At 42.8% G+C, this 19,736-nt stretch overlaps 2 protein-coding genes across 2 annotated transcripts in view; both read left to right on the top strand.

Moving 5' to 3' along the window:
* Positions 1-10,441, top strand: LOC135101511 (vitellogenin-like). Its single transcript, XM_064005586.1, has 15 exons — positions 1-161; positions 386-625; positions 714-904; positions 1,022-2,119; positions 2,224-2,371; positions 2,464-4,197; positions 4,320-4,571; positions 4,922-5,079; positions 5,322-5,908; positions 6,043-6,415; positions 6,811-7,485; positions 7,565-8,092; positions 8,262-8,637; positions 8,889-9,166; positions 9,279-10,441. The coding sequence occupies exons 1-15, from the start codon at positions 110-112 to the stop codon at positions 10,278-10,280; spliced, it is 7,692 nt and encodes a 2,563-aa protein (XP_063861656.1). The 5' UTR covers positions 1-109; the 3' UTR covers positions 10,281-10,441.
* Positions 10,442-10,597: 156 nt separating this feature from the next.
* LOC135101057 (uncharacterized) overlaps positions 10,598-19,736 on the top strand; it is a 37,105-nt gene continuing 27,966 nt past the window's right edge. Inside the window, exon 1 of the mRNA XM_064004630.1 lies at positions 10,598-11,551. The gene's annotated coding sequence lies outside the window, so the exon portion shown is untranslated. The remainder of the gene's footprint in view (positions 11,552-19,736) is intronic.

Below are 19,736 nucleotides of genomic sequence, written 5' to 3'. Positions count from 1 at the left end.
GCTACGTAGGGACTTCTTGGGCAATGAAGGTGTTCGTCGCAATCGTCGGCGAGGTATATAAGGGGGTAACGGCCAGAACCGAAACACCAGTGGCGAGTGCGAAGCCATCATGACTACGCACACAGTCCTGCTACTGGCCCTGGCGGCTGCTGCTGCTGCAGGTATATAAGGTTTCATTTTGAGGTACTCTATAACTCGGTGAAAACGGATCAAAAGTAAGATTATCAATTTATCCTTTTCCTTCAATTCACATCCTGTAACGAATACCTCATTCTTTCCTACTTGGCTTCATAGAGACGGATGGATACCATCCCTCATGAAGAATTATCGTCATAATCATCTACACAGTCGCCCCATCATCTTTAACATCAGTGTCTTTCCACAGCGCCGTATGGAGGCACCACCCAGCGCTGTTCGACGGAGTGCCCGTTGGCCGCTGCCAAGCTGTCTTTCACTCCAGGCAAAACTTACTCGTACACTTACACAGGAAAGTCCAATGTACAGCTGAAAGGCGTGGATGGCGGCATCGTGGAGACACAATGGGAAGAACAAGTGCTGCTGACTGTTCTCGGCCCGTGCGACGTAGCCATCTCCTTCAAGGGCTCCAAGGTGGATGGCAAGACAGGTAAGTCCCAACCACGTAGTCCAGTGGTCTCACTCCACGCTACACAGGCCAACAGACCTCTCTTATATTACTTCCCGCGTTGCTCTAGGATTGCCTGGGTCCGATAAGTTGGAGAGGTACCCGCTGGTGGTGGCGATGACCGACGGACGAGTGCAGCGCGTGTGCAGTCATCCCGATGACGATACATGGGCAATCAACATGAAGAAGGGCGTCGTTTCGGCTCTGCAGATAAGCCTGCCGTCCCTCTCCATCAGCAATTCAGGACTCAACTTTACAGAGGTAATAACGACTGTGGATGCGTTCATCCAGTCAATCACATGTTATGCTTCTGTTAAAGGTCAGATGAGCTTAATTTTGGAAGGCCAAGATACTAAAGCTTCCTATCTGTGATAACAGACGGACGTGCTGGGGACGTGCCCGACCTACTACGAGGTACAAGCTGAAGGTGCCAAAGTGCTGGTGAAGAAGGAAAAGAACCATCGCTTATGCCAAGAGCATTATCCTACCCCAGACGAGATTAACCTGCCACATCTGATGGGCCCCTTGCCCATCCAGGAGTCACGGTCGAGTTGCAGGCAAGAGATCGACAGCGGCATCATCTCTTCAGTCGTGTGTGAGGACAAGAAGGTGATAAGGCCATCGTACGGCATCTACAAGTATGTGGAAGCCAAGCAAGAGTCAACACTGAGGCTCACCTCAAGCGAGGCTTCTGCGCCAGATACCATCTCCCGCATTGGTCAGGACGAGCTGGTGCCCAGGAGCCTCCGTTACGACTACGAGACTGCAAAGAAGGATCCCTCCCTGGTGCCAGAGCTGGAGCAAACCCTGAGATATCTCTGCGAGATCACCACAGATGGAGTTGAAGCCCATGCCGCTGCACAGTTGAGCAAGGCCGTGCACCTGATGCGCCTCATCCCTGAGCAAGGTTTCAATGAAATCTACACAAAGATGCGCAATAAACAGATATGTCCGCAACACAGCAGGCTGGAGAGTCTGTATATGGACGCGATTGCCTTCGTTCATGAACCCGAATCGGTTCCTGTGATGGTCAAAGAACTGGTGGAAGGACGAGCCACCGGAACTCTCGCTGCCCTTTATTCTACCGCATTTTACCTCGTGCCTCGCCCTGATGTGACAGCCATTCGAGCACTAGAGCCTCTTTTTAAGTCCAATGCTGACCTGAGTTCTGCGAAGCTGGCAGCCGCCTCCATGGTGAACACATACTGTCGCCACAAACCACACTGCCATGAGGAATCTCATGTGAGAAACCTGGTGCAGGCTCTCAAGCAGAAGATTGAGGAAGATCTCGCGTCCTCTAGCAGCGAGGAGACTCAGAGGCAGACTCTGTCCGCCTTCAAGAGCCTTGGCAACATGGGCGTCATGACACCAGAGGCGGCTGACAAGGTGATTCTCTATATGGAGAAGGAAAACAAAAAAGTCAGCAATCGTGTAGCTGCTGCACAAGCCTTCAGGCTGACCAAGTGTCAACGTCCGGTAAGTGTCTTCTTGCTCCATGTGATTTACGCCAACATGGGAAACGCCAAGCAAATCTCAATGATCCTGACTATGTTACCGTGTCTTTCTATCTTTGCTAACAGGTGACACAAAAGCTTGTTCAGTATGCCCTCCGTCCGGAGCAGCACACAGAGGTTCGCATTGCAGCTTATCTAGCTGCAGTTCGCTGCGCCAACTACGAGGACCTGCAAAATATTGTGACTAAGATCTCCTACGAAGAAAACACCCAGGGTAAGATTTTTTTTTTTTTTTCTGTATGATTCACCGAGTGTCAAGTGTCTCTCCGTACGAAATTTAACTTGAAATACTGTGATTTTTTTCAGTTCGTGGGTTTATCCTGAGCAACCTTCTAAACCTGCAACAGTCAGATGCTCCAGAAAAGCAGAGGCTGCGCTACATGCTGACGAATATCATCGTGCCCCAAGATTTTGAGGCTGACCTCAGGAAGTATTCCCAAAACCTAGACTTCTCCTACTTCTCCCAATCCCTTGGTCTTGGTGCTGAGGTGGAGTCCAACCTGATCTACGCCCCTGGCTCCATGATCCCTCGTTCCCTGGTCGCAAACTTGACTGCAGCTCTTGATGGAACCGGTATTCCCATCAACATTGGAGAGATTGGAGCTCGTCTTGAGGGTATGGAACCGATCATCGCTCAACTTTTGGGACCTGCAAGCTACCTCAAGACGTCCAGTTACAGCAAGATGTTCAATGATCTGGTCTCCTTCATCCAAAAACATTGGAGTACAATTAAACAAGAACTAGAGGTCGCCATCAGAGAGAGGAGGTCTGTAGACTATGCAGCTCTTGAGAGTATCATCAGCAAGCTCTATGGCCCTCAGTATGGACAGTTCCAGGCCGACTTTTTTGCTCGCTTTCTGGGTCAAGAGATCAACTATGCCTCTCTGTCTGAACAGCTGCAGGACATCAACATACACCACTTAGTGGAAGCCTCTGTCCGGTACCTGATGCAAATGCTGAGCAGCTTGAAAAACATGAACCTAGACAAGATGAGGGCAGCTCACCTGGGACTGGACTACTCCTTCCCAACTATTCAGGGCACACCGCTGAAGATGACCTGGGAGACTGTGGCCGTAGCTGGAATCAAAATGGAAACGAACCTAAATGGCCAAGGAGGTAGCGGTAGTAAACTCAAGATCCTACCGTCATTCTCTGTGGAGACACACGGCTTCATTGGCTACGACGCCTACATTTCCAAGAGTGGACTCAAGATGAACACCACTGTCTCGAGCAGCAATGGTGTCGCCATCAAGGTGGGCGGCCAGAGCAGCCAAGAGCTACAGATTGAGGTGGACATCCCCGACAAGATGGAAATAATTCGCGTTCACAGCGAAACGTTCCTCATGAAACACACGAAAAACCAGCCAGATACCAAGATTCTGCCACCTTCCATGCAAGACGTCAGAGTCCACCATAATTCATGCTTCACTGCACTTGAGTCAGTGTTCGGTATCAAGATGTGCTATGACGTCAACGTACCGGACATCTTCCGAGCTAACGCTCTGCCACTGGGATCCCCAGCCCTGGTCACACTTTCAGTCAACAAAATAGAATCCACCATCACTGGATACAAGATAGCCGTTAATGCAGACACAGCGACACAAGACAAAAAGTATGCAGCCAAAGTCTCTGTAGTGGGCTCGTCTTCACCCAAGGAGGCCAATGTGGAAGTTAACCTCAAGAAAGACAGTGAATCTTATCTTGCCGAGGTTAAGCTCCTATCATCTGTCACCCACGGCAAGGCCAGGATTAACTTCATTAACAGGCCCGAACAAATGAGCTTCCAGGCTGACTTCTCCTTCACGAACAATGGCATGGAATTTTTACAAGTATTAAAAGTACAGATAAAGAAAACGAGTACTACGAATGGCATGAAATACGAGATGGATGTCTATTGGAGCCCCTCCAACAGCATCTCTCAGGAGTCCAAAATGTTCACTGGACAGCTAACACTGGACCACATGATGCCTAGTATGGTGATGCACATCTCGGCCGAGACCAAGAACAGCCTCATGCAATACATTCCCTTCAGTCTTGAGGGTAAGGAAAACATACACTCTACAACTTTAAATTTTCTTGAGTAAGGAAAAATTATCATCATACCAAACCAGCCAAGTTATCTTTTTTTTTTTTAGTATTTCAACACAATTATCTCTTTCTAGCCGTTGTAAACTTCAAGTACTACAACGGCGTGCCCCTCCCAGTGCGGATGCGCCAACTTGAACTCAAGGCTGGCATCGACGGTTGGATGTTCATAATCTTCTTCCGCGACTCGGGAGAATCCAGCCAGAGGAGTAATTATTCTTCGGGTCTCCAGCTGCTCCACGAAAAGGAGATGCTGATTGACTTCCAGGTTGACCTCCGCCTTCAGGGGACACATGGAGTGGATTTCATAGAGCAACTCTTTGTTAACGGTTAGTAGAGCAAAGGATGCATCGTAGAGGTTTTTCCAACAGCTCACCATATTTCCTTATGATGAGCACAACAAAAAGACACGGTGTGCGTTAGGTTTGCTTGGACAACCTCGTTATCTTCACACTTGTATCACAGTCATCATTCCTGGCTAAACACAAACATTGCTACCAACACTGAGGTGGACAGGATAAAATAAACTCCGAGTGAAGCAATTGTTATGTCTAATGCAGAACACAGTGCCGTTTTTACAACATTTAGAGGAAATAACCCTTAGAGTTAAGATTCACCACAACGAATTAAATCTATAAATGAATTATAATCTCTAATAGTTGTAATAACCGTTTCTCAGCCAAGATCGGGCAAACAGAGTACGAGATGCAACAGAGGATTGAGTGCCAGGAGACGAGGAGAGCGATCAGTCTGCAACTTACTCGTAAAAGTGACAACGTGAAGCTGCTCGAGATCGGCGCCGAGAAGGATTCACACAAGATCAAGTTTATTTTCTGGGTATGTCTTTTGTCTTCCACTCCGTAAGATAGGGAAGGTGCATTTTATCAAAGAAAGCTGCTGTGGCCCATGACTGGCTGGCATTTCCTTTTTACTGAATTTTTTCTTGATGCAGAGATAAGTAGGACGTTGATATCGAAGGTGCTCCCTGATGATCGAGTGTGTACCACATTTGCTCATGTGATTGCTAGTTTAATTAAAAGGTTTGTATGTGTCATCATAACATGTCTGTTCATCAACAGGTTCAGATGCCCGGGTACATGGCGCCTATCAAAATGGCTGCCGGCGCTGTACAACAGGGAGAGGTCTACAATGCCGAGGCAATTATCATGCGTGGACAACAAATAGTAGTGCAGCTTCACGGTCCTGTCACCTATATGAATTCACCAACACTTGCGAAATTTGGAGCTAACATTAAAATCAACAATCTCTATCAGTTCGTATTTTCCTTCGAGTACGAAGAAAGCAAGCAAACTGTGCTCCTGGAGATAAAGAAGGGAGAAGAAATGCTTTTATCTTTAGAGGGCAACGTTAAAACTCCATCCTCTCAGGGCTTCTTCATACAGGCCAAGCTACACGTACCTATTTTGTTCGATGGAAACACTGAGATCTCCATCACCGAAAATGTTATTCACATCAGCACCAACACCCTCCTGCTGCCGCATTCTCCTTCCCCACGTAGGATCAAGGCTTTCCTGGATATCAACTGGAGCCAAAAACAGGGGCAGATGATGGTGCTCTGGAATGCCGACAAGGATTCATCACAAAAGATCGCTCTCGATGTCAACATCGTGCCGGAGAGTGGAAGGCCCGCTGAAGCAACTCTACAGTGAGTATTGTTCTCTTGTTGTAGCACTTTCTTTGCCACTGACGTCATCATGATCTCCAAAAAAGATATTTCTTGATTTGATACAATGCGTTACAAATCATGTAACTGATGTGATCTTCTATTGAAACTTTCAGCATAAAACTCATGCTTCTGAATAAAGCTTACCACTCCAACATGAAAGTAGTGGTGCCATTCCTGCTGCAGCAGTACGGAGAGAGGAACAGCATACATATGGAGGTAGAGGCAGCCGAGCAGAAGAAATGGATGCTTGAGATCGGGGTTCAGAAACAAGAGAGCAACACCGCCAACGTTGACTTCACTTTCAAGAGCGTTAACAACAACAACTACCACCTGACGTCTGATCTCAGGTGGCAGCGCCTCGATGGCCCACTGTGCTTCGAGGTCCAGACTGGAATCACATTCATTTCTCCGCTGAATAAGCGCTCACAATTTTTGCTGCATGCCAAAAACCACAACTCACCTCAGCGGCGCATCATTCATCTCATGGTGAGCGCTTCCGAGGCATCCTCCCCCCCCCCTCTCTCTCTCTCTCTCTCTCTCTCTCTCTCTCTCTCTCTCTCTCTCTCTCTCTCTCTCTCTCTCTCTCTCTCTCTTTCCCATCTTGTTACTTTCAGGCCTTGATATTAAGTACATAAATCAGGAAATCTAGACAGCTCCTTATATTGAGATTACAATGTAAAAATGTAACACTTGACTATACGCTGATGATGAAGGTTACGGGAGAGTATAAGTGTTAGTTTGTGCAGGTAGAAATTGAATGGATGACGTTTATCTTTTTATGGTTTGTCCAAAGGTACATACAAGTTGCACATTAAAGACACGCTTTGAATTCTGGTAACGTTCTACCAATATAAGAGTATTAAAATACTTCTTTGTTTCAGATGGAAGCCTCAACGCCGAGTACGCAACCGCCACTGAAGATCAACTTCTCATTGGAGAACAAGGACTATTCGTACGTCACAAAGCTGCAAAGTGAGGTCAGCAGTCCTGAGACGGTATTCATGTGGCAGCTGGAGACCTATCCAGAGGGTGGAGTAAAACGCTTAGAAAATGCTATCGATCTCACAGCCATTCGGAACGTAGTGAAAGTCGTGAGCAGCATGGTGGGTTTGCGAGGAAGCTCACCCTTGGTCACCTCTGCCTATCAGAAGAGAAACGCCTACCGTTATCGCTACACCCAGTCTTCCCCTGGCACCCACTCCTTCATAATTGAACAGCCCTCCCGCACCGTGGAAGCCGAGACCACCTACTCTCCCTCTAAGGTGGGCATCAAGTTCTATCCGAACAGAGGTGAGAGCGAGGCCAAGTACGAGGTGTCTGGCGAGTACATCGACAGCTTGTGGGGAGGCAAGTCCAGACTGCAGGGCCGAATGAGCCATCCCATGTTGTCAAGGGACATGACAGCGGCGGTAGAGTATGCAAGAAGCGGCAGCAGTCAACAAGGATCTTTCGAGTTGGATGTCTTCCCTAATACAGCTGACAAAATCACCGGTTCCCTAACCTCCGTCCTGCGGGCAAACAATACCATCGCCATCGAGGCTAATCTTTCTGCCAGGGTGAGTGAGATCAAACATGTGGCGATAATCACAGCCATTTCACCACGAAGCAATGTCTGTAATGTGTTCCCTTTTGCAGATACTGCAGGTGAAACCTAGAGTGATGATGGAGGTGTCCTGGGCAGCTCACACCGCGGCCTTTAATTTCACCTTCCAAGAGACTCCGTCGTCACCAGAATCGCTCAAGGTCTACGCCAAGTATGACCGTATCTCGAGGAATCACGCAGCAGTGACCTTCCATCTAGCAGGTGAGGGTCGCCCCACGATGGACGTGTCCGGCGTAATAGAGCCTCGCTACGGCCCTCACTGTGATGGCTTCGCGCTGCTAGCTAATGCACGCACCTCACTTCTTGGCAACTTCGCTGTCAATTCGACTGTGTGCAGACCTATGTTCCTCGAACTGGTCTTCAAGAAGCAGAATTCCGAAAACGTCTACAAAGCTGCTATTGGAATTCAGTTGCCTTACAAAGCTGAAATAAGCCTCTCCGAGAGCGACAGATTCCAAACATGGGATAAATACATCTCCCTCATCGGTATCGAGCTTGCAACTCCACATCGCATTAAGATCGACTATGAGTACAGGCAGAACGAAATGGCAACACTGAAGGTGAGACATCATCATGATTCTGATCCTCTCTCTCTCTCTCTCTCTCTCTCTCTCTCTCTCTCTCTCTCTCTCTCTCTCTCTCTCTCTCTCTCTCTCTCTCTCTCTCTCTCATGATACATTACATTATTACTGTTATTTATGTTTTTTACTGGAATCTTGTCCTTTGCAGGATTTGGTGTTGAATGACGTGTACCGAATTACGGAGGAGGTCTTGTTGTGGACGGATCGAGTGTACAGCGAGGTAAAGCGACAAGCTGGACAGGCAGGCGTCCCATTCCCTGCTCCTGAAATCCGCCAGCTGCTGCAGGAGGTTAAGCGCGACATCATGGAGATTTATGCCGACGTGATCTACAATGACATTTTGTACGAGTGGGACACATTGATGCAAATTCTGCACGGGCCAACTGCCACCTTTATCAAGGAGTTCATTTTCCAGTCATTGCAAACCATGGCCCATATGCAAAGGGAGTGGGCAGTCTATATGGTGCAGCAGATCATGGAACTGAAGCAACATTTTGAACCTGTTATCAACAAAATTACTGAAGGTACAGTCAGTATGTGTGTGTGTGTGTGTGTGTATGGCTAGGTGATCTAGTGGATGGTTGTGGTTATTCTCTCTTTTTTAATCCATCTGTCAATCAGTTAATCAATTTTTTCAATCCATCAATCATTCAATTACATTAATGAATGGATGAATCAATCGTCTTATCTATATCTCTATGTATCCACTTGTCATCTGTGTGTCTTTATGCATCCCATGGACTCAGTGCTTCATCCAATGATTTGACCTCGCCAGCTGTGAGAGAGGTGGGTCAGTGGATGCATACTGGTGAGGAGCCTGAAATGGTGCGTCGCCTGGTGGAGGATTTGGAAAGATCTGCCATCTACCACATTCTACAGACTCACATAATCGAGCCCATCAGGGAGATCTACCCACAGCAGTACCAGGCTACTATGGAGGTTGTTGCTAAGGTCATAGACACCCTCCGCCATGACCTGCTCATGATGCACCACAAAGTGTTGGCCTCGCCGACGCTGCACAGGATAATCCACAAGATCGCCGCCTTGAGTCAGGTAAGAAGCATCACTTCGCACTCTGCATATATTTCATTGGTAACCTTTTGTCTTCCACTTTTCAGTAAAGCTATGTGCAGCGGAGGAGTTTATTCTTTGCTTTTCGCAACAGGATGACATACTGAGGCAGACGTTGGAGTGGTGGGAGAGCCAAGTGACGCAGAGTGTTCTCATCATCGCCCCAGAACCTGGCGTATACCATGTTGGGATTCAAATTCCACTGTACCGGCCCATCTACTCCCTCATGCAAGTTGTGAACATGACGATGCAGTCCCCTCCTTCTCTCACGAAGAAGATCCTCCTGTCCGCCGAGGGCTTTAGCCCTATCCCAGTGAGCAAGATTTTGAAGACCTATTACGATTGGGTCCCCAGGAACTTGTCCGCATTACCACTGACCTTAAACCGATCTGCCCTGGTGGTGGGCGACACTGAGATTTTCACCTTTGACGGTGTTCTCCTCCGCATGCCTCGCTCATCCTGTAAGGTGCTGCTTGCTTCCGTGCCCGATGTGGTCTCCGTCTACATGTCCCACCCTCAGCCCTCAGGGGCACCAGAGGTCACTTTGCAGGCTGGATCCACCAAGGCCATCATCAAGCCAAACATGGAAGTGGACGTCAATGGTCGCCAGGTGCACGGCAGGCAGACTGTGGGTGACGTAGTCATAGAAGTCAATCCTCACTATGTGACACTCGTCTCCCCAATGTTGGGCGTTCAGTTGATGAAGGAGGAGCGTGTGGTGATGGTGAACGCATCTACGTGGGTCTTTAACCACACCAGGGGCCTCTTGGGATTGTATGACAATGAGCGAGCCAACGACAGAATGATGAGCAATGGCAGGAACGCCTCTAGTCTGCACGATCTAGTGAACTCTTGGCAGGAGAACCCCAGCTGTTCCACACCATCCATCACTCCAATCGACCCCACGCATGTTCCCGTGAAGGAAAGTGTTTTGTGTGACTTCCTCTTCTTCCAGATGAAGCCATGTATGCCTGTGGTGAGCCCCAAGCCCTTCATACAGAGCTGTCTCATTCAGTCTCGCCCCTTCGAAGTAGCTCACTCCTACCAGTCCTTCTGCCGCATGCAAGGCGTCATGTTTCCGCTTTCGATCTACTAACGACACGGACTAGACAATGACTACTCACTGCTAAACAGGTTTCGCCTAATGTAACATAGCAAAACATGTCTCTGAATTTTGAGAGACATGAAAAAAGTATGAAAAAAAAGTAAATAAAATACATTAAAACAAATAGGTAAATCAATAAATACTGCAATTATTTTAAGCTTTTGTTTGATCACCTGCACATAACAAAGACACTGGCTATAAGACCTTGGATGAAGATAAGAGCCATACTAGGAGGAGCTAGTAAACACCTGCCGAAACGATCATTATTCCCAGTGAGGTCTCATGCACTGGATCAATGGCTGTGAATTCATCAGTAACCCACTAATCGTTTCCCTTTGTGTCTCACAACACAAAGGGGCAGTCACAGCCTGCTCTCTAAAGACAACTCTCTTCCTTCACACAAAACTACATGCACCTAATTACACACACACACACCCTTCACTCAAAATGCCAAATTAAATATGGCGACTCCTACATCAGCCTTGGATTCCCCATCTAGGGAGGGGACCAAAAATGTCTACTGGTCGAACTGCCAGGGCACAGCGGCCGATACGTGACGTCATGATAATGGTAATGATGAAGTTGATGATGATGATGATGATGGTGATAATAATAATAATAGTAATAATAATAATAATAATAATAATAATAATAATAATAATAATAATAATAATAATAATAATAACAAGGCACTCGTGAAGAATGTGGGTCCCGCCTTGGTTGGGTTCTGTGCCATGGTTCCGTGGCCCGCCTATGTGAGTTGCCAGCTATGCATTTCTGCTGCAGTATTGCCATGATGGGCGAAAGAGGCAGTCTGACAGCACAATGGAATGTTATATAATAATAATAATAATAATAATAATAATAATAATAATAATAATAATAATAATAATAATAACAACAACAACAACAACAACAACAATGAAAATTATATAACAAGAGACAAGGAATTAATTGTCTACAACAAGCTTTTTTTTTCTATAGTTTATTTTTGAGTGCGACAAGTGATTATTTGAGCCTTGTATTAAAAACAGATCTGAGTTAGAGAAAACCGAATATTTTGAGTATGGTAGGGTTAAACAAACGTTACAACTCGCTTCTCTCAGGTTGTTTACATTGGTGATGATACGCAGGTGTTTGGAATAGGGTCCGTTGCTCGGCTCACGGTAGCTTTTCTGTTGTAATTTAGTAATTACAGTTATTTAAGTTAAAGACATGAGAAACGAACACAGCGAATGCTGACGTAACCTTCAGAAATAACAGTAAGTACTATCAGAATACAAAACTTGCTTTGTATCTCCGCCCCTCTCTGATGTTGGATTTGGTACCTTGTCCTGAAATAATTTCCATGTGTATATTATTATATATCATTTCCTTCTCTGAAGAGAGTACAGTCCTTGGGTCTTTAATCTTTGCTAATAGTCTTGTGTACTTCCCATCAGCTTTATTCTGATCAAACTTTGAACTTGTTCCAACCCTTAAATTTCACTCACTTTATGGGGTGACCACAGTTAGCATGTGTATTCTGATTTGAGACTACCAAAGATTTCCAGATCGGCAGTAGGCTATGTGTCCTGGGCCTCTTGTGTGGAATGTTGGTAGGATCCATCCCGACATCTGTTTGACTGTTTGTTTGACTGACTTGGTTTTGAGGTGGATGTGCTCCCTGATAGGTTGTTGTTCATCCACACCATGAGGTCTTTACTGTCTGTTTGTTTCCATGCTTTTGCCAGAAGTGTAATAATAATTGCTATTGAAGTATGTCCTCATAGTTGGATTAGTTTTAGTTCAGAAAAATATTTCACTTTTGTGTGTAGCATTGTATGATTGTGGACATTTTGCAGTATGTTTTCTTTCTTTTTTTTCCTTATGACCAAAAACCTTGAGAATCTGAAAGGAAACCAGCATTATTAGATGGTTTGGGGAATGGAGGATATATCCTTCATTTTTGCATCCTTATCCAAAAACTTGACTTCTTTAACCAGTTCCCAAAGGTTAATCCCCTTAAGCTAAAAGAAATAGGAAAGTGGGTGTATTGGTTGATGTTGCAAATCCACTCAAGCAGTGGCGGCTCGTCAATAGGGACTGCGAGACTACAGCCCCCCCAGTGGATTTCTAGGATTCACGAAAATAATGTTAATTTATTTGTGTTTGACTATCATTCACATGAAAACACCAATCCTCATATGTTTATATGAAAAAAATACTGCAAAACAATGAGGAAGTACGGAAATTATTTACTATTTAATGATACGAAAGTGGGGAGAAATTGGGGGAGGCTTCCCGGGCGGAATGGCGAGTGTGGACTGCGTCCAGCGCAGTCTTGTCTCGGCAGTTGTTGTGGTTAGGTGAGTATTCTTGCGTCGGCAGTCTTGTCTCGGCAGTTGTTGTGGTTAGGTGAGTGTTCTTGCGTCGGCAGTCTTGTCTCGGCCGTTGTTGTGGTTAGGTGAGTGTTCTTGCGTCGGCAGTCTTGTCTCGGCCGTTGTTGTGGTTAGGTGAGTGTTCTTGCGTCGGTCTTATTTTCGATCGTGTTTTTCAATTTGTCAGGGATGATTTTAAAATATTATTGATCAGTGATGGCTTGTGCTCAATCTTGATTATCATAGATGGTGTAAAATCACAGAAACATCGTATAAGATAGTATTTTTTTTCTTTTCCCAGGTAGGCCCAGCAGTATTTTGCAAAATGGCACCAGAAGCAAAGACGGTTTCTGCATTGAAAGAACTTGCACTTGCCATGATTTCAATCGAGAAGATTTCTATGAATAATATGCCAGGTTTAAATGAAAAAATTATTGATCTGTTTGCACAAAACAGGAACAGGAGAATGGACTTCCTTTTCAAATAGCCTAAGCCAGCACTAAGGAAGTCAAGCATTTACTGTTAGGATAAGACCTAAAGAATTAAATAATTATCTATCTATCTTTATAATCTATCAATCAATGGTATGTTAAACAGTAACAATAAAAGCATTTAAGATTTTATTTGTCTGAATGTGAGACAGCCCCCCCATCAGTAACAGTCACAAGCCGCCACTGCACTCAAGAATTAAATTAATTATCCTGAGGTATCTTAAGACACTGGGAATTCATTGTCAAATCATTCCCATATTTTCATAATTACATTGTGGTTCACAACAACATATGATTTATGTAACATATAAATTGAATAATGAACCAGTTTACTAACAGAAGCATCAATAAAGTAATGAACAAAATTTCCAATAATGAACCCACCTAGCTCCACAAGTATTTGCACTACCCACATGCCCCTCCAGGCCCCACGAATATCCATGCCATCCACACAGTGCTCACCCATATGCACCAGTGTCACTAACCATGAACTAACTAGCATGGCATACAGTTTGTGTCCCATTAGCAGACTCCCCCACACTCCTCATAAGTTCCAGTGTTTTTGCAGTATTTCTTTAATACCTCACCATCCAGGTTTTTTTTTTTTTTTTTTTTATGAAGTAGTATTCTATATTACCATATCACCAATGCATTTTATATAGAAAATAGATGTAGTGTATTAAGTGCATATGGCATCAAGAGTTATCCTGCACAGGGAGCAAACTGCAAAAAAAAATGGGGCACATATACAAACATCCAGTGGGAAAAGAAATGCTGACATGATTATCATCCTGTTGTCATTTTATCAATACCTGATCTTGGAAGGGACAGTGTTACCAATATGCTTATTCTATAGAAGTTATGCTTATCTTTGATTCACCAAAATTTATTCTCAAACCAGAATAAGTCATTTGTTGCATCAAAACATTTTGATGTGTGTTCTGTGTGCAAGAGGGTTATAAGATCTGAATCTAAGAAAATTTTGAAAATCTTGGTTCCAAACATTTCTTTATATATATATATATATATATATATATATATATATATATATATATATATATATATATATATATATATATATATATATATATATATATATATATATATATATATATATATATATATATATATATATATATATATATATATTCTCTCTCTCTCTCTCTCTCTCTCTCTCTCTCTCTCTCTCTCTCTCTCTCTCTCTCTCTCTCTCTCTCTCTCTCTCTCTCTCTCTCTCTCTCTCTCTCTCTCTCTCTCTCCTCTCTCTCTCTCTCTCTCTCTCTAGATCTAAGAAAACAACAAACAAATTTTGGCTTAAAAAATGTCTTGAAACATCAGAAGTTTATATAAAGTATGAAACAGAATACATTGAGAGTACTAAAAACTTTTATGATAAATGTGAGTCTTACAAGAACAAGTCGTAATCTAAGACAGACAGAATTTTGAATCACTAAAACTTCCTCATAATATTATAAGTTTTGAAGAGAACTACCCATACTTTTCATGTCCTTACATCACATCTCAAAACCTTTGTTGAGAAATATAAATTCTGAAAAAGAAAATTTATACACATGTAAAATACCACTTGTTACCTGCCTACCATACTCTGCCAATAGGCCGTACAGGAATGAATTGTTGTGATTGTGTATATTTCTTTTTTTATGATTCTTTTGTTTATTTAGGTACTACTTGAATTAGGTACAATTTATACACTTCATTGAGAGACCATATACAGGAGCTCATATTAGTGTCTAGATTAATGGATTTTCTTACTTTCCACAGTACTATTTGCATCCACATTTTCAGATAAGGAAAGCTCTGTCTCTGCATCAAAGAAATACAATGTGTGTGTGTGTGTGTGTGTGTGTGTGTGTGTGTGTGTGTGTGTGTGTGTGTGAGAATGAATAAAGGAGACAATGAGTGTGCAGGACAAACTTAAGCATGAAAGAGAGAGTCTATGGGAGTTTTGAGTGTGTGAGTTGAAGTAGGTTGTTTAAGTGAGTGAGAATGAGGGAAGCATGAATGAAGTGAATGGAATGCATGTGTGAGTGAGTTGAGAGATTAATAGATTGAGAATGGCTGTGGAGAGGAAGGAATACATGATAAACGTGACGGAGAAAACAAGTGTAAGTTAGATTATGAAAATAAGTAAAAAATTAAGTGTGAATGATACTGAGAGCATGAGTATTGAATGAAGAACTAGAGGGAGAGAGGAGGTAGTAGTAATATGTATTCCCTTTTCTTGTTCCTTACTCCTTTTCATTCATCTTCCATCCATCCCCCTTCCCACTTCTATTCTCTTCATCTCCTTCCCCTTCCCCAACTACAGCTTCTGCTTCTACATTTTTTAAATATATTATACATTTTTACTTTTTATTGTATATTTTTTTCTATTTATTTTTCCCTTCTTTTCTCTTTCATCACTATGTATTACTCTGATACATGTAAAAATGATCTGCATCCACATCCACAACTGCAGATATCAAGGTGAAAAGAAATCACATCCACATCTGTAAATATTGATATCTTAACATCCACAATTTTATCCGCTATCACATTTTATAAAAAATACATATCTGGGTCCACCTCCACATCCATGATACTCTAAAATTTAGTATGTAATACATCACTGATACATTTGTGTGTATTTACCTAGTTGAAATATACAGGGCCTGAGCTACGCTTGTGTGGTCCTGTCTCCACATCTACACTTGTCTAGTTTTTCGTTACCTTAAAGTTGTGCACACTCATTGCTGATACTACCTCCTCACTTAACTTGTTCCAAACTTCTATATTTCTCTGTGAGAAACTATATTTCTTTATGTTACTTAAGCATCTTTCTTTTCTTAGTTTTTTGCCATGTCTTGTGTGTGTGTGTGTGTGTGTGTGTGTATGTGTATATATATATATATATATATATATATATATATATATATATATATATATATATATATATATATATATATATATATATATATATATATATATATATATATATATATATATAGACACACACACACACACAAAACACACACATATTGATGAAACTGCTCAAACATCAAAATATTTTTTTGTTAGTAGCAAATAAGTTAATCATAGGCTGTTTTTTTTTATTATATATCGCTGCACCTCACTATTCCACCTATATCATGTCCATTTATATGATTCTTGATGTTTATAAAATTAATTCATTATTAATAAGTTGTTTGTAGCACAGAAATCCAAAATTCAGTTTTCTTCTTCATTTCTGTCTGCAATTCCACGTGCACCTAAAATGTTTCCCACATGAGTTCTGTCCATGCCAACATGACCATTCCAGTTGTTACATTTTCTGTGTATTCAACATCTTCCAGGACTTCTTGTAGTGTTTCATAAAATTTCATCTTTTTCTGCTTGTGGTCTTCCTTCCTGGGGACCATATGCTTCTATTAACAACACTTTCATCGAGAACAGTTTCAAGGTTATGGCAATAATTCTTTCACTTTTGTACAAAATACTAACCACTCTCTTAGCCAGCTCTAGTGTTAACATATATGCCACAATGCATCTACCACCATCGCATAGTTTATATATCAGATTAGCTTATAATCATCATGTAGTATTCTTCTTCCTTCTTTTAGTCTTGCTGCACATAGTCTGACTGAATTTAAGTTTTGGTCTTTCATTATTTGTTATTTCTTCTTCCTTTTCTCTAATTGTTGCAATATTCAACAATCCAATTTTTTTGTTTGTACTTTGCTAATCCTGAATCAGGTCTTAAAACAGACTGGCTCGTTATCTGAGGAGTGAATCATCTACTTGCGTTTTTTAAAAATCCGTTAGTGGTTTAATTGAGTCTATCCTGGCTTCTGTTTTGTCCATGGTTCCTAATTCAATATATTCAGAGCAGCCGTCTCTTGAGGGGTTACCTCATCCATCTGTCGAAGGGCGCATAGTATTTCAAACTCACGATGACCCACCAGGTGTTGTCCGCTTTATTGCCACATATTGAACCAAACATTCACTATAAACTGGTAACTGTCCACTAACCAGGGTATATTAGCATGAAATGTTCTAAATACCTTTTGATTTTTGCATTAGATAGTAAGTGATATGAATAATTGTTATATATATAAAGAAAAGAAGATACTTCATGAAAAAATGTGGCATATCAGGTCAGTTGACGTTGCCACCTGCTCCCGACCCAGAATCTAACGGGAGTGGGTGGGGGAAGGGTCGCCTCGACACAGGTGTGCGACTGAGTCTCCCATGCAGGTCTTTCACCAGTATGATGAAAAAAATGTTGTCTTGAAGAAAGTATTAGTGAACAAAATTGTATAATCAGACAGAGTTCAGTAGGATATGCAGTTAATATTAAGGAATCTCTTCCTGTAGGCACAGCCACACCAGGAAAATGTTTGAAACCTGTGTTTGCAAACATTTGAGAAATAGTTTGGAAACACTCACTCATCCATCCATTTATCTATCCATCCATCCATCCATCCATTCATCAACTCATCAATCCATCCACCCATCCATCTATCCAGTCATCTACCCATTCATCCATTCATCTATCCATCCATCCATCTACTCATCCAAATACCCATCCATCCATCTAATCCTTCATCCATCCATCTGTCCACTTATCAATCCACCCATCTGTCTACTCATCCACCCATTCATCCACTCATCCACCCATCCATCCATCTACCCACTCATCTATCCATCTATCCACTCATCCTTCCCTCCACCTATCCATCCTTCCATGTATCCACTCATCCTTCTCTCCATCCATCCATCCATGAAAACTGTTTCTCAAATGTTTCCCAAATGTTTGCAGACATTTGGGAAACGGAAATTTGAAGCCAAAAACATTCACTCTACCCATGGAAGAACGTAACCATGTATTTCGCTGTGTATGAGAAGTAACAACTACAATAAGTATTAGTAGTAGTAGCAGCAGCAGACTTACTAATATTAAAAGTTTTATCGGCGATGTTTAATAGAATAAGTTGCATGTTTTACCAAGCCAAAGAAACATGGGTGATGATGACAGTCAACTTTGGGGAACAATATGGTTGTTTGCCGCAGTAGGAGCGGCCCCAATGTGGCGGATATTGCTGGCGCCTGTCGCTTTGTGCTCTTAAAGGGCAGCGGGACACCCTAGTGGACATTACTCATTACAGCATGCGGATTGTTGTTAAAGGAAGTTAAAGGGAGTAAAGGATGGGAGGAAAGACGAAGGGATGGAAGGAGGGACGGTAGGAAGTAGAAAATGGATAAGAAATGAGGGAGCGGGTGAAGGAAGAGAGGAAGATTTTGGCGAGGGAAAGATGAGAACGCTAAGTGCTCTTGGTGGACATGGCGATAACAGTGTTGTCCAATAATGTTATGAGGAGAACAGCAACCTTTAATGCACAGGGCTGGGATGGAACAGAAGGTCATGGAAAAAAAAGGAGCTTGTTCTGATTATATCAAAATTACCAAGAACTCTGCTGGGTCCTAAGTGGTTAAGGGTTGTGAGCCATGCCGTCCATCAGCGAATAGACCAACGGGCTTTGCCCCCTTGTTAACCCTTTTACTGACATGGACGTCCTGCTTTAATATTCAGTACAATGCAAATGGACACGAGAGAGAGAGAGAGAGAGAGAGAGAGAGAGAGAGAGAATTTTTCCCTTTGATAGGCTACAGAAATACGCAGGAGACTATAGTACAAAATTACTTCCCCAAAAAATGTTAGTAGTCATGGGAAAAACTATCCAGCCAAGAAAGTGTTATGTAATGAGTGTCGACATCAATCCTTCACCTGAGTCTTTGTCACTGCAACAACTTACGTCCAGAGATCTCTTGGTGGTTAATAGTCAATATTCCCATCTCACAGTTATTCGCAAGGGTAACGCTCATTGTTTTCATGTCAATCATACTTCATCGTACTTGTGACTCACTTTTTTTTATTTGTTTGTTTTTGTTTTCTTGACTTCATTATGCACTATTAAATTTGTTCTCCTCCTCCTCCTCCTCTTTCTCCTCCTAATTTCTTTTTTTCTTATTCATGCTTTTCTTCGCTTACTGGGGTTGTTGATCTTCTTTAGTCTAAGGAAGGATTCTCTCTCTCTCTCTCTCTCTCTCTCTCTCTCTCTCTCTCTCTCTCTCTCTCTCTCTCTCTCTCTCTCTCTCTCTCTCTCTCTCTCTCTCATGTAGACCTATCACCTCTCCTCCATTTGCACACGCAAATGACAGCCAAAATAAGTGAATATGGCATTAAACGTCAGAAAAATTACTCATATCGTCACCGAGAGGTTTACTACACTATGGCTTGATAAACCTCCTCGCAACATTTGCCAGGGAGAGAGGCTAAAAAAAAGATAATAATAAATAAGTAAATAAATAAACTCCCTTCCTTTAATTTATACAAGGTGGGCGGAGACACGTGCATCGCTAAGTGGGAATTAGACGGGGCCACTTGTGTGTGTGTGTGTGTGTGTGTGTGTGTGTAAGGACTATCGTTTGTTTGCTGCAGTGGCCTCGAATATCACCATGTTTGTCGCTCTCACTGTACGTAAATAGGAATGAAACTTTGAATATTGCCTGCTGTACCGCCTGTTGTGGGGCTCAGA

The sequence above is a fragment of the Scylla paramamosain genome, chromosome 6 (genome assembly GCF_035594125.1).
Source record: "Scylla paramamosain isolate STU-SP2022 chromosome 6, ASM3559412v1, whole genome shotgun sequence".
Taxonomy (NCBI): domain Eukaryota; kingdom Metazoa; phylum Arthropoda; class Malacostraca; order Decapoda; family Portunidae; genus Scylla; species Scylla paramamosain.
Note: the sequence above shows the minus strand (reverse complement) of the source record. Positions and strands in the feature narration are given on the sequence as shown.

Excerpts from the sequence above, each read along its gene's own strand:
- LOC135101511 (XM_064005586.1), top strand. The coding sequence starts at position 110 with ATGACTACGCACACAGTCCTGCTACTGGCCCTGGCGGCTGCTGCTGCT. Across the intron at positions 626-713 it reads CAAGGTGGATGGCAAGACAG|GATTGCCTGGGTCCGATAAG; the intron begins GTAAGTCCCAAC and ends GCGTTGCTCTAG. Across the intron at positions 8,638-8,888 it reads TATCAACAAAATTACTGAAG|CTGTGAGAGAGGTGGGTCAG; the intron begins GTACAGTCAGTA and ends TGACCTCGCCAG.